This window comes from Bos grunniens, chromosome 27 (genome assembly GCF_055505025.1).
Source record: "Bos grunniens cultivar Pamir isolate PY7600 chromosome 27, Bosgru_T2T1.0, whole genome shotgun sequence".
NCBI classification, from domain to species: domain Eukaryota; kingdom Metazoa; phylum Chordata; class Mammalia; order Artiodactyla; family Bovidae; genus Bos; species Bos grunniens.
The window spans coordinates 9011975-9028024 of NC_141191.1; the positions used below are offsets into that span (position 1 = coordinate 9011975).

Consider the following 16050-nt stretch of genomic DNA (forward strand, 5'->3'; position numbering starts at 1 on the left):
GCAAGCAATGTGTCATATGAATCTTGTATTATTTTGTTTAATTTTTTTAAAAAATGTTTGTTTGTTTATTTGGCTGCACTGTTTATTTAGTAGCAGCATGCCGGATACTCAGTCTTCACTGCACCATGAGAACTCTTAGTTACAGCAAGTGGGATCTAGTTCCCTGAGGGTGGACGGAACCTGGACCCCCCGCTTTGGGAGAATGGAGTGCTAACCCCTGGATCACCAGGGAAGCCCCTGAATCTTGTACATTTATATACATTCATAATAGCTAGAATAGTTCAAGAAGGAAGCTCCCTATTTTTCCTGAGGAATAAAGTGTGAAATACTGAAGCTCCTGGTTTTACCTGAATAGACTGAACAATGAGATCACTTATTTGTTTTTCTTTCTTTGCCTTCCTTGTAGTCTTTGAGAGAGAAAAAGACGTTTTCCAATTGGTGGATTTCGATGGATGAATAGAAAAGAGAAACTAAGTTGTCGGGTATGTACTTTCTCTGAGCCTTAAAGAGTAGCATTATTTTTACTTAAAGTAAAATAGAACAGGAAAAGTTTTTATTCAATTATAGTGATATTCTATATTGTGTATGTTACAGGTATACAGTATAGTGATTCACAATTGCTAAAGCTTATATTCCATTTATAGTTATTATAAAATATTGGCTATATTCCAGTGTTGTACAATATGTCCTTGTAATTTATACATAACAGCTTATATCTCTTAATACCCTGCCCCTATGTTGCCCCTCTTCCTTCCCTCTCTCCACCCGTACCTACTAGTTTTTTTTTTTTTTTAATTTCTGAGTCTGTTGCTTTTTTGTATATTCACTAGCTTGTTGTACTTTTTAGATTCCACATAGAAGCGATATCATACAGTAGCTGTCTTTCTCTATCTGACTCATTTCACTTAGCACAATACTCTTCAGGTCCACCTGTGGTGTTGCAAATGGCAAAATTTCCTTCTCTTTTATGGTTGAGTAATATTCCATTGTATATACGGAATATTACTTAGTAATATTCCATTGTATAAACACCTCATCTTTTTCCATTCATCTGTTAATGGACAATTAGGTTGCTTCCATGTCTTGGAAATTGTAAATAATGCTGCTATGAACACTGGGGTTCATGTATCTTTTTGAACTAGTAATTTTTCTTTTCAGATATATACCCAGGAGTGAAGTTGCTGGGTCATATGCTAGTTCTATTTTTAGTTTTTTGAAGAACTTGAAAATTTTGATTAGTCAAGATAGGAGCTAGGCTCATTCTAGAAAAGTAGGGATGAACATTAAGAATGCAAGGTAAATTCCAAACGGTGTCTACTGTAATATGTTCATGTTCAGGCAGTCAATAAGCAGTAGAAAGGAATTTTGACAAAATAATTTTGATACAGCGATACAGTAAAGCAATGAAATTCCTCTTGAATTCTGTATTTTGCTTCATTTGTTTAGAAATTGTAAGCCACAGGGAAGTAGGAGCTCTGAATTATATTCTTTTTGTTTAGAAATTGTAAGCCACAGGGAAGTAGGAGCTCTGAATTATATTCTTGCATTTTCATAGTGAAAGCTTAATCACTATATGTATGTGGATTAAGTAAGGCTTGTACACATAGTCAAATTTGTATTGTTGTTGCTGTGAAAATATCAAGGGCCTTGGAGAGTGCTTATCAAGCAGCTGGTACTCAGAATATTTGCCATAGGAATGAATTTATTTTTAGATGTTCAGAAACTTTCTCTTTGAAATCTGAGAAAAATATGACCCTTAAATTATTACTAAGAATCTATGAGTGAAATACTAAAAAGAATGTCAACGTTACTGAAAAGAATGTCAGCGTTACCCTATTTTAGAGACTGGAGTTTCCCAGCAGGTTTTCAGGTATTTCACCTGGCCCTAGGTTAATGCAAGCTCCAGGCTTGCTACCGGACCTCAGCAGATGAATCCTGATCACCGAAATCTAGAGATGCTAAGTTGACTACTTTTGTCAGCAGACAGACCTTCCTAATATAGTGAAAAAAATAATGGAGTAGTGCTATGCCCTGCTTAGTCACTCAGTTGTGTCCGACTCTTTGTGACCCTATGGACTGTCCTTTGTGACCCTATGGACTGTGGCCCGCCAGGCTCCTCTGTCCATGGTGATTCCCCAGGCAAGGATACATGAGTGGGTTGCCATACCTCCTCCAGGGGATCTTCCCAACCCAGGGATCGAAGCCAGGTGTCCCGCACGCGGGCAGAGTAGAGCACATGAATCTTAGTCCAATTCTTACAACCCTTGCCTTAAATGACAGAGGATTTTTAAATACCTTGGTAGAATGAAATTCATTGCAATTTTCTGAAATTTTTATAGAAATAATTATGGTAGCTGTCTTCTGAGATTTGAAATGAGATGTGTTGAGGTTAATGACAGTTGCTATCTTACAAGTACTGATAAAGCATTTGATGGTAACTTCAACAAAGTATATTTTAAAGAAATGTTAGCTAATAGCAGTGCTATGGTAGCTATATTAATACTGGGAACAATAGAAGTAGTTCTATCAGTATTTTCTCTGTTTCCAGAAACATAAACTTGGGATGTCAATCAATATTTAGAAGTTATTTACTTCTTAAGGAATTTATGCTTTGCCTTTATTTGGATATCTAAAAGGATGCTTAGTACTTATGAAAGTAATCTTCTAAACTCTTGCTGTTTGAAATAAAATTTATTTATAAGTTAATTCCTAAATCTATGCAGATTTCTTAAAAAATATATAACATCTAAATTTTCTGTCAACTTAATTCATTTTGATATATGGCAAAACCACTACAATACTGTAAAGTTAAAAAATTAATTTAAAAAATCTTTTGATAATAGAATCACTTTATAGGAAGCATTTTTAGAGTCATTTAAACACTATTTTGTTCAGACAGGTACTTTTCACTAATGTATGCCTGAAGGCATGTGTTTTCACACAGAATTTTACACACACATATGTTGCAAATGCAAACAAATACTTTATTATGTACTTCTTTTCAGAAAATGATTTGATAGATGTTTTATACATGGGTGTGCATTGCTTGAAGATACACAACCCTAGATTTATCCATCACACAGAAATGTGTGTGTGGATGCAGGTGAACAGATGTTTCCTGTTATCTCACAGCCAGGCTATTTGGGATTATGGGGTCTGGGATATCACTGCCCAGAACCTATGGATGATTCTATGTTAAGAATATAAGGCCTTTGCTTATTGTTTTATTGTGACCCCTCAATTACTCAGGCAGTGAGATCTTGTTAAGCACCTCATATTCTGAAGTGGAATTCTTGTGGAGACGTTTATACACCAAATCTACAATGTTGAGCAATTAACATGATATTGAACTAAAATATCTGAAAATCCACTATGGCCCTGATATGGCTATTTTTGTCAGGTATTTTTGAAAATAGGGTGATGCTAGTGGTATAGAACCTGGAGACATGAGAGATGCTGGTTCCATCCCTGGGTTGGGAAGATTCCCTGGAGGAGGCCATGGCAACCCACTCCAGGATTCTTGCCTGGAGAATCCTATGGACAGAGGAGCCCAACTGGTGGGCTACAGTCCCTGGGGTTGCAAAGAGTCAGACATGACTGAAGTGACATATATACACATTTTTGCAAACAGTTTTATCAAACAGAGTCAGGTCTTAATACAAATTGATTTCTGAAGTCACTGAAAATAACTGGTCCGAAGTGGCTCACCAGCACATTGTCTCTGCTTTCCTGTTACTAGTCTTTGACAAGAGAAAAGCACTCATTTTTCCCAAATGTTCCTTTCACCAACACGTTGGACAATGTATTGGCACCGTAAGGAAAGGAATTAGATAGTTCCAAATTAACTCATCATTTCTGGGTATTTAAGTAGCTACTCCATAGCTGAGGTTACTGGGCACCTTCTAGAGCTCTCTGCTACTTAGATTCTGCTGCTGCTGCTAAGTCACTTCAGTCGTGTCCGACTCTGTGCGACCCCATAGACTCCACTTAGATTCTAGGACACGAAAATAAGGACCGAGGAACCCGGCCACAAAAGCTCCTACTATGTGCAAGGTCCATGTTCATTGTTACCACTTGGCCTTCCGCTAAACAAAATGGAACTCATGGTGAGTTACAAAGAAGAGACTGGATCTGGCAAAATTCAGGTCCTCAAAACTTGGTAAAACCTGACTTTCAGGGCTTGTTCTTAATATTTTTAAGAAAGTTATATACAGAAGATATGACCAGAAACTACTAAGGTTTATGTGAAGAAAAATAATCCTTTTTTCATAAATGACTCCATAAGGAGGAAAAAAGGGTAACATAAGATAAGGAATTGATTAAATTATTTGAATATCCCATTGATGCATATGTAGTATATGCTAAATAAATAATTTTTTTATGTTAACAGTAGTCTTGTATCTAAAATGCTAAGGAATTTACTTATTTTGGTTAGTGTTACCAATATTATTTGAATCCTTCAACTGATTACTAAATGTCAATTCTAACAAATATCTTTCTTTAGAGTAAGCCTTATTTTTCACTTAATTATTTGCCCATTCTCCCCCTCTCTTTTTAAAAATGATGCTAAAATACATATGATTCCTACAGACTTTGGATATTAGAGGTAAATGATCGTCTCTACAGGCAAAGTGAAAAACCAAGCCTCAGAGCTTTGAGGTCTTACCATAGCGATGACTGCAGCCCCAGCCCCGGCAAGGGCAACAATGAACAAGTGGAAGGTCATGTTCAGCTGCAAAAGAAACCAGAGAGAAACAGACACGCATCAGGGTTACAACAGAAGAGTGACAAGGCATCCATAGCCTTATGAGTAGGAACTCTGCTCATCTTTACCAGAAGTGCACCTCACAATATCTCTTCTCCTGCTGCTGCTGCTGCTGCTGCTGCTAAGTCGCTTCAGTCGTATCCGACTCTGTGTGACCCCATAGACAGCAGCCCACCAGGCTCCCCCGTCCCTGGGATTCTCCAGGCAACAACACTGGAGTGGGTTGCCATTTCCTTCTCCAATGCATGAAAGTGAAAAGTGAAAGTGAAATCGCTCAGTTGTGTCCGACTCTTAGCGACCCCATGGACTGCAGCCTACCAGGCTCCTCCATCCATGGGAATTTCCAGGCAAGAGTACTGGAGTGGGGTGCCATCGCCTTCTCCGTGTTTTCTCCTGCAAGTTGTTTAAATCTTTGCAACTGTACCATTTTAGTATAATTTCATGTTAAAGATGAGATCATGGTTAATAATGATGGTTTCCATTAATATTATAACCATGAAGGCTATGGGATATCTTTTAAATATAGCCTTATGATTTTTCAACTTTCATTAAAATGATAGTTTCTAGAAAAAAAAATTTATCATAATTTTTTATTGAAATATGCGGAATATCTCATTCTTATTTATTTTCTCATTCCCCTGCATAACAACATTGCAAGTAACTTGCCTCTGAAAGAAAAAGGCGGGAATTTGATGTCACTTTAATTATATATTCTTCAAATAACAAAATGAAGCTCAAATTCTAACAAAATTAAAGGCTGTAACAACACTCACCTCAGTGGATTCACACATTCTCAGGAAATTCTCAGAGACAGTGCAAATTTTCTTTTCCTCTCCAATTGTCACAATCCCTACAACATTCAGAAAAGTACAGTTTAACATTTTACCTATTTTCAGGATCCCAGAGAGAGAAAAAGAAACTTGAGTGGATAAAATATAAGTAAGTTTCCTTTTATGTGGTATTGTAATGGAAAACCTCTTCCTCGGCTTTCGTGGCTTGATAATAATTATGAAAAATAAAACTAAGAATGGAGGATCAAGACTATTCAAGCCTCAAGCAATTTAAAACATTTTCAATCTGAATTCACTGGGATCTAGCCACCAGAATCTTCAGATTCAATTGTAGCTACTTCATTGGTTTGGTCCATTAACGTCATGGTGTAGGCATCAGAATTATTTGGATAACTATGCTCCAGATGAAGTCAGGATCTAAAAGTATTCTGCTTGGACAAAGCCTCCGTTAGTCTATAAAAGCACATTGCCCAAAGGAGCAATTTTTCTCCGCTAACGCTGAAAACAGTGTTATTAGTAAGAAGAAATAAAAAGCTGCAATTTCACTCCCATTTATCCTTGCTCCAGTTGGTTTATGGATCAACTGCATCAAAATCTCCTGACTAGAGATCTCTTCAAGAAAATTAGAGATACCAAGGGAACATTTCATGCAAAGATGGGCACAATTAAGGACAGAAATGATATGGACCTGACAGAAGCAGAAGATATTAAGAAGAGGTGGCAAGAATACACAGAAGAATGGTACAAAAAAGATCTTCATGAGCCAGATAATCGCAATGGTGTGATCACTCACGTAGAGTCAGACATCCTGGAATGTGAAGTCAAGTGGGCCTTAGAAAGCATCACGACAAACAAAGCTAGTGGAGGTGATGGAATTCCAGTTGAGATATTTCAAATCCTGAAAGATGATGCTGTGAAAGTGCTGCACTCAACATGCCAACAAATGTGGAAAACTCAGCAGTGGCCACAGGACTGGAAAAGGTCAGTTTTCATTCCAATCCCAAAGAAAGGCAATGCCAAAGAGTGCTCAAACTACAGCACAATTGCACTCATCTCACACGCTAGTAAAGTGATGCTTAAAATTCTCCAAGTCAGGCTTCAACAGTATGTGAACTTCCAGATGTTCAAGCTGGATTTAGAAAAGGCAGAGTAACCAGAGATCAAATTGCCAACATTTGGTGGATCATCGAAAAAGCAAGAGAGTTCCAGAAAAACATCTACTTCTGCTTTATTGACTATGCCAAAGCCTTTGACTGTGCAGATCACAAAAACTGTGGAAAATTCTTAAAGAGATGGGAATATCAGACCACCTGACCTGCCTCCTGAGAAATCTGTGTGCAGGTCAAGAAGCAACAGTTAGAACTGGACATGGAACAACAGATTGGTTCCAAATCAGGAAAGGAGTACGTCAAGGCTGTATACTGTCAACCTGCTTATTTAATTTATATGCAGAGTACATCATGAGAAATGCTGGGCTGGATGAAGTACAAGCTGGAATCAAGACTGCCGGGAGAAATACCAATAACCTCAGATATGCAGATGACACCACCCCTATGGCAGAAAGTGAAGGAGAACTAAAGAGCCTCTTGAGGAAAATAAAAGAGAGAAATGAAAAAGTTGGCTTAAAGCTCAACATTCAGAAAAGTAAGATCATGGCATCTGGTTCCATCACTTCATGGGAAATAGATGAGGAAACAGTGGGGAACAGTGGCAGATTTGGGGGGCTCCAAAATCACTGCAGAAGGTGACTGCAGCCATGAAATTAAAAGACTCTTGCTCCTTAGAAGAAAAGTTATGACCAATCTAGACAGCACATTAAAAAGCAGAGACATTACTTTGCCAACAAAGATCTGTCTAGTCAAAGCTCTGATTTTTCCAGTAGTCATGTATGGATGTGAGTTGGACTGTGAAGAAAGCTGAGTGCCAAAGAATTGATGCTTTGGAACTGTGGTGTTGGAGAAGACTCTTGAAAGTCCCTTGGACTGCAAGGAGATCCAACCAGTCCATCCTAAAGGAGATCAGTCCTGAATATTCATTGGGAGGACAGATGCTGAAGCTGAAACTCCAATTCTTTGGCCACCTGATGCGAAGAATTGACTCACTGGAAAAGACCCTGATGCTGAGAAAGATTGAAGGCTGGAGGAGAAGGGGACGACAGAGGATGAGGTGGTTGGATGGCATCACTGACTCAATGGACATGAGTTTGAGTTAGCTCCAGGAGTTGGTGATGGACAAGGAGGCCTGGCGTGCCGCAGTCTTTGGGGTCGCAAAGAGTCGGGCACGACTGAGTGACTAAACTGAACACATCAGAATCTCCTGGGGAACTATCACAAATTTGTACCTCTGGATCCACCGGAGGACTGATCCATCAGAGTCTGTGAACGCTTGCCGGGAGTATTGCATTTTTAACAAGCACATAGGTGATGCGCTGCCACAGACCTCATTTTACAGAAGTGATCAAGTTCATCCTAAAACGGGTCTTTGATTTTGTTTTGAGAACTCCTGAAGTGTTAAACACATATATACATGAAAGGAAAAATTCACAACTTCTGAGCAAACTAATACCTCAGCTTTTAGCACTTGCTGCATAACAATACATGGACATATTATTTAGTTTTAATATGTATACATATTCACACATTCTTAGCTTTGAGGTACACCATCAAGTCTCCATGTCTATGGATCTGGTATACTAACCTGCTTTGCCAATGGTTTGGGCAATTATTTCAGTTAAAAAAAAATGTACTTGCAATATCTTGAATTCAGAGATCCTTCTCTGGGACCTTCCTTTTTTGCCATGGTAAGTCTAAGAGGGGTTAAAAAGAACCTCTGGAAGATGTGTCTAATAAATCATCATTAGTGAGAAATCTTCCCAGGAAAGCCTATCTTTCTCCTTGCTGATCTGTTGCAGACTTCATTCATTCACATGAAACACCCTGGCTATGCATGCATTTCATTGCCTATTTCTTTATTCGCATTTGCAGCAAAACTTCTAGGAAGTGTTGCTTAGGCTCAGTTTGCAATTCCTTTCTTTCCATTTTCACTTAAACCCCTTCCAGTCAAATTTCACCCCAATCCTCCACTGAAACTTTCCTTATGAAGATCACTCATGCGCTCCACATTGTTAAAACTGAAGATGAATTCTTAGTTCGCCTTCTATTCGCCAGTCAGCAGTATTGGAGGCAGCTGATGACTCCTGCAAGGCTTCCCTGGTGGCTCAATGGTTAAAGAATCTGCCTGCCAATGCAGGAGACATGGGTTCAGTCCTTGGGTTGGGAAGATTCCCTGGAGAAGGAAATGGCAACCCATTCCAGTATTCTTGCCTGGGCAAATCTCATGGACAGAGGAGACTTGCATCCTTCATGGTCTCTTTATTTGGATTCCAAAATCTACATCCTCCTGTTTTCACCTTTCTGTTCTCACCGGCTTCTCCCTGTCAGTATCTTTGTCTGGTTCCTCCAGTGAGCTAGGATCTCTTTCAGTGGTGCTTCCCAGTGTTCAGTCCTCAGTTATCTGTCTGTCTCCTTTGCTGACCTCAGCCATTCTCAGAGTTTTCAACTTTAAACATTATCAAGATTCCTAAATCCATACAGCCAGCCCCATACTTCTCTCCTGAAACCAAGACCCAAATATCCAATTTCTTACTTGACAACTCTATTGAGACTTCTAATAAGCACCTGAAAAACAACACTGCCGAAACTGAAGTCTGATCTCCCTTGCCTGCCCCACTCCTGAGCAAGCTCTTCTGGTTGGCTTTCCCATCTCATTTGATAGCTAATCAACCTTCCCAGTTGCTTAATCAAAAAGACAAATTCCTTCTTGAATCCTCTTTTCCTGTCGACCCCCACATACAACCCATCAGGAAATTCTGTTGCCTCTCTCTGTACCCATTGTGATCCACAACTGGGGGGTTGGTTTTTTTCTTTTCTGATGCCCTTTGTTTATAGCTTGATTGCATATGAACATTAAGGATTCTTATTAAAGATGTATTATTTGGAGGGTAAATAAATGCTATCCAGGCAGTAGATTCTTTGTTAAGAGCAAACAGAAAGCCTGTACAGATGATGTGAAAGGTTGCATGACACCTCTTCTCATCACAGAGAAAAGCTAAGCCTGAATAAATCCTGGGTGAAAGTACAAGAGGAGAGTGAATAAGTGGACTTAAAACTCAACATTGAGAAAACACTCACAGCATCTGGTCCCATCACTTCATGGCAAATAGATGGGGAAACAGTGGAAACAGTGACAGACATCATTTTTGTGGCCTCCAAAATCACTGCAGATGGTGACTGCAGCCATGAAATTAAAAGACACTTGCTTCTTGGAAGAAAAGCTATGACCAGCCTAGTTCAGTTCAGTCTCTCAGTCATGTCTGACTTTTTGCGACCCCATGAATTGCAGCATGCCAGGCCTCCCTGTCCGTCACCAACTCCCGGAGTTCACTCAAACTCACGTCCATCGAGTCAGTGATGCCATCCAGCCATCTCATCCTCTGTCGTCCCCTTCTCCTCCTGCCCCCAATCCCTCCCAGCATCAGAGTCTTTTCCAATGAGTCAACTCTTTGCATGAGGTGGCCAAAGTACTGGAGTTTCACCCAGGACTGATCTCTTTTAGACAGCATATTAAAAAGCAGAGACATTACTTTGCCAACAAAAGTCCATCTAGTCAAAGCTATGGTTTTTCCTGTAGTCATGCATGGATGTGAGAGTTGAACTATAAAGAAAGCTGAGCGCCAAAGAATTGATGCTTTTGAACTGTGGTGTTGGAGAAGACTCTTGAGAGTCCCTTGGACTGCAAGATCAAACCAGTCCATCCTAAAGGAAATCAGTCCTGAATATTCACTGGGAGGACTGATGCTGAAGCTGAAACTAATCCTTTGGCCACGTGATGTGAAGAACTGACTCATTGGAGAATACCCTGATGCTAGGAAAGATTGAAAGTGGGAGGAGAAGGGGACGGCAGAAGATGAGATGGTTGGATGGCACCACCAACTCAATGGACATGAGTTTGATCAAGCTCCAGGAGTCAGTGATGGACAGGGAGGCCTGGTGTGCTGTAGTTCATGGGGTCCCAAAGAGTCAGACATGACTAAGTGACTGAACTGAACTATGCTGTAACAGGGCTAAGGTTCAAAGAGCAGCTTTAATCATAGTCATGCTTTACACTTACCCGATGTATATCCCCTACAATATCTGGGATGTACTGGACTACATATATTGCTTATCAGAAATTCAAACTTAACTGGGTGTCCTGTAATTTACCTGGCAACCCTCTCTGTGAGACTAGCCACATCTCTTCCAATTTTAATTTTTCAGATTAGAAGAATTAAAGGAAGACATTTTAGTTGGGGGTGGGGATGCTGAAGTTAGGGCTGTGGTTTTCCGAGCAGCTATTTTCCAGTGACCTCCAGCAGTAGGTGCCAAGGTTTCCTTTTCCTGTGTTTACAGGGACATGATTCCAAGGTTAAAACTTTCCCCAGAGAAGACCTGTCCACATTCCTTCCATCATCTTCTTGCCGAGAACCCCATGCACAGAAAATCATCCTGATTTTCATCTGCATCACACAATGGGGGCTGGAACTCCTTCTAACAAGAGCGTAGGTAGACACTGTTTTGAAACATTGGGCTAGCTGGTGATGGACTGGTTCGACCATACCCTGCAGTCTGTCTACAGTCTAACCTCAGAGCCACAGTCTAACCTTGTGATCCCCTCTACTGAACTGTTTCCCACTTGCCTGAAGTACAGGGACACCTGCATTAGAGAAAAACATTTATAACACTCTATTAGATTTTAAAAGTCTTCCCTGGTGGCTTGGATGGTAAAGAATTCACCTGCAATGCAAGAGACCTGAGTTTGATCCCTGAGTCAGGAAGATCCCCTGGAGAAGGGAATGGCAATCCACTAACAGCTGTGTTGTGAAAAAATATCAGTTTGAGCACATGACTTTGCATATCTTCTATAAATTCTGTAGCCCCCATATTATTACAAAGGATGGGATGGGATTCCAAACAGGTTAGGTGAGATTAGACTCAACTTTCCTCATTCATAGTTCAGTGCTTGTTTCAACAGGTGAGGTAGCTCACTTCAAACCAAGAACAGACTCTGAAACTGGATGGAGTGAATCCAGCACTCTCACTTACTAGCCGTGTCACCTTGGACAGGAAACTTAACCTCCTGGGACCTCAGTTTTGTCATTTATAAAGAGGATAACCACAGTACCCACCACACAGAATTACTGTGAGAACTAAACAGGCAAACATATACAAACTATTGTAAGCCCTTATACACGTAAGAAATTATTATTATTACATGAGGTTTCAGCCCTAAATAAAAATAACCTAAGAGTCCCTTGGACTGCAAGGAGATCCAACCAGTCCATTCTGAAGGAGATCAGCCCTGGGTGTTCTTTGGAAGGAATGATGCTAAAGCTGAAACTCCAGTACTTTGGCCACCTCATGCGAAGAGTTGACTCATTGGAAAAGACTCTGATGCTGGGAGGGATTGGGGGCAAGAGGAGAAGGGGACGACAGAGGATGAGATGGCTGGATGGCATCACTGACTGGATGGACGTGAGTCTGGGTGAAGTCTGGGAGTTGGTGATGGACAGGGAGGCCTGGCGTGCTGTGATTCATGAGGTCGCAAAGAGTCAGACACGACTGAGCAACTGAACTGAACTGAACTGAAAAGGACTACTGATTGATTTAGTTTTTTTTTTATTATTATTATGAAATGGTAAAGTTTAGTTTTTCCCCCTGTTTCAGAAAACAATGAAGTATCTATTTCTTAGATGAGCTTCATACAGACTTCACAGACTATATAGTTTATCAGGGGAGAATGAAAATACTATGCAAACACTACACGGTTCATAAGAGTGACTTGCACTCACTCTGAAATTCCCTTAGTTTGGTTTTAGAAGAATGACTTAAACATGAAGATTCTGATGCACCTCTCTCTCTGGTCGAAGTAATTATGGTTCCAAAGTGGTTTACACTAGTTTTCTCAGTTGCTCAGTTGTTTCCAACCCCTTGCAACCCTTAGACTGTAGCCTGCCAGGCTCCTGTGTCCCTGGGACTTTTCAGGCAAGAATACTGGGGTGGGTTGCTGTCTTCTTTTCCATTACACTATTTTAAAATGGAGCAAACCGTATGAGGTGCTGTATTTACAGCCAGGGATACACCTACCAAACTGACGAAGGTCCAGGCAGAGATTCGCTCCCTCCACTAAGGTGGTGTTTCGGCAGATGGTCCACAGGTTGAAATACATGTAAACTGGCAGTGAGGTGAATGCCGTGACTCCCAGCCAGGCCAGCATGAAAAGGTATGTCAGCATAATAAACTGCAACAGAGAAAAAGTCGAGACAGAAAACATATAAGCTACTGGGAAGGAGGGATTCTGTGTTTAACCTACACAGCTCAATATTTATCACTCCGGTAGGTCCTGCCACCAGTAAGGAAGCTGAGAGAGGGTGAACATGGATCACGAGAAGAAAGGGGCTGGAAAACTACATCACAGAGGTTCTGATGTACAGAGGAAGAGTTCCTCCATCTGCATCTTAATGCCTGTTTCATTCATGTATTGATCTTGAAAACCTCACCACACATTTTTTTAACTTTAGAAAACATTAACTGATAAATTTAAGATGAACAGCTTTGTATGACAACTAAATGGGCACAAATTCACATCATAAATATTTAAGCTAAGTACAATGACTCACAGGTCATTTTGGTATATAATGATATGAGTGTGTATTTCTACTCCTCTTTCTGAATGACTTTTGTAAACTTTAAGTCTAACTCTTCTTTCATGCACACTAACTTTACCTTTGATTGACTGATTGATTTATCAAGCATTGATATGCCACTCATTTACTGTGTCCCCAGCCTAGATGTCACATTTGTTTAGCAAGAAAGGGGGCCTTAAAGCGTGCTGGTTAAAGCCACAGATTTCTGAACTGGATTGAGTCTAGGCTGCTTTTTATGCCTCTTTGTGATTAATTTAGCAGAGCATGCCTGCTAAACTGATCTGAAATTACAATCACAATTGTAATCTACAGTTACACTCACTGCATGACTGTTCAGAAGCTGGAATGAGATGATTCGGTGGAAGCACTGAGCGTCAAACCTGGCGCATACGAAGCCCAGGCAAAGTATCAGTACTTTTTATTCTAGGTAGTAGTATTGTGATTATTCCTACTACCACCAAACATATATCTTGCCTGAATGATAGGAATGTATAGAATAAGGAAATTAGGCTTCATGTTTGCAGAAAATAAAAAGCATGAGAAGTTCTCAAGTCTGGGAAAATTACTTAATGTCTTCCGCTGGAAGAGGAAGCCTCTCGAAAGTCTGGAAACTACCCCAAACTGAAGAAATCTTGTTAATGGAACTCCTGGGAGGAAAAAGCTCTGTTTATTAACATTTTCATTATGCAGAATTGTAGGCTTCAGTGCTAATTTACAATCTCAAGAATAATGAACATGATACTGCCACTTCAGACCCAGTCCTCTGGAGGGTAACGGCGACTCAGAACCCACAGGAGAGTGATCCGCAGGCCTTTCGGTTCCATTTGGCCTTGTATTCCTTTCCGACCCAGGGGACTTTTCAAAAGCTTCTTTTGATGGTGCTGTTTACGGTGGAATGGGACTCTGGATTCTATGGGTTTACACTCAAACTGGCCTGGAATTCTCTGAACTGTGTTGCTGCTGCTACTTCACAAGGCAATGGAAGGAGTGAGTTCTGAAACCGTATTTGCTATAATGTCACAGCATAGTAATAAAGCTGAATTTTACAGAATCAATCTTTGCTGCGAGAACATGTTTTCATGAGGACTAGTGCATTAACTTTTGTTCTAACATACAAAAGATTTTACTTCTGAGTTGGAGTACAAAGCAGTTACATTTTAGGGAGTTCATAGTCACTAAAGTATCCATACTAAACATGCTAAAAATATAAGGCTATCTTCCTACTTTATGTTTTCCCTTAGAGTCTGATAATTACTAAGATTGAAAAATTATTTGAACTGATAAAGTATGATTCTAGGTAAACATTCTCTATATGTAATAAAATATCTCATGATTATCATCTTATTTCTAGCTTTCCACTGCTAGTAATATGACAGGTATTTTTTGTTGTCTGAGCATTAAATATATGAGCTACTCTTTTTTTCTAAACTGAGGTATAATTGATATATCAGTTTCAGGTGTACAACATAATGGTTTGCTATTTGTATATATTGTGAAACAGTCATTGCAATAAGTCTAGTTAACATCTGTCACCATACATCGTTATTGTTATAAATATTTTGTAAACTATTTATTCACATGTGGTGTTTATTGCCTTGAACAACAATATATTTTACTTTCTAAACTAAACAGCAGTGGCCCTGTTTATAGAAAGGAGAGAGGGTGGGTCTTATGGAAGTCTGATATATAAAGTGGACTCACTGGCTTTTCCTATTTCAGCCACAGTTTAATGTATCTCTCACTTATATTAAAACACTGACCATTTCCTCCTAATTCACAAATAAAAATATCTCAGTAAAATCTCTTTGGTTTGGTTTAGATTAGTTAACTTGTTGATCTTGGATGGTAAAAACTATCATTTTTTTAATGACATTAATGACATTTAATGCCATTAAATGATAAAGACGTGGGTGCCAGATTCATAATCAATATCCAGCAATCTTATTATCACATCATTATTGAGTACCATTTCATCAGAACATGCAAATGACTTTCACAATAGGTACCTTCTTGTTACCATAGTTCTTGTTTTGTGTTTATTTTTATTCAAAATACATTTGTTGAGGGTCTAATATGTGTTAGTATTACACTCAACAATCTTGCTGTGAATTCCTTCTTAGTGGCTTAAAATTTTTAAAAATATGTATTATTTTGATTTCAACCTAGATGTTCTAATTATTGTTTGAAATTTAGAAGGGAGATTGAAATATGGAACTGCAAGAAACAAGGCTTTCTTAGTCTTTGGAAGAAGGTTAAAACACATGATTACCCCTTGATGATGCAGCTTTGAGATTACAGTGTATTTAACTTGAGAGTGACTGGTAAAAGGTAATTTATTTTTCATCTGTGTGCCTATGAATTTAAGCTTGATGTCTAAGAAAATCACACTTGGTTAAGCCATAGACTTTCTGGGGGAACTCAGCAGATGTGTACCAGACTGGGTAAAAATAACATCTCAGACGTTAGCTGAACTGATGAAAAAGAGCCAGCTGACTCTGACTCCAAGGGTCTCTGAATCTAAGGATTATGTAAACACTGAAAAAATTAGCCATATATCAAATTTAATGTTATGATATAATGAATAAATTTGGGCATAATGCAGACTCAAACTTCAGTGAAATGAATTAAATGGATCTATCAGTTCAGTTCAGTTCAGTCGCTCAGTCGTGTCTGACTCTTTGCGACCCCATGAACCACAGCACGCCAGGCCTCCCTGTGGGTATATGCGAACATATACCAAACATATACTGTTG

At 39.4% G+C, this 16050-nt stretch overlaps 1 protein-coding gene across 9 annotated transcripts in view; it reads right to left on the reverse strand.

Annotated features, from left to right (window-relative positions):
* The window catches only part of GPM6A (glycoprotein M6A), a 256966-nt gene that overhangs the window by 2639 nt on the left and 238277 nt on the right, over window positions 1-16050 (reverse strand). For all 9 annotated transcript variants that reach the window (XM_086380976.1, XM_086380977.1, XM_086380982.1 and 6 more), the window contains 3 exons: window positions 12738-12891; window positions 5539-5615; window positions 4667-4732 (listed from right to left, as the gene is read on the reverse strand). In XM_086380976.1, coding sequence (XP_086237102.1) covers window positions 4667-4732; window positions 5539-5615; window positions 12738-12891 — 297 coding nt within the window. The remainder of the gene's footprint in view (window positions 1-4666; window positions 4733-5538; window positions 5616-12737; window positions 12892-16050) is intronic.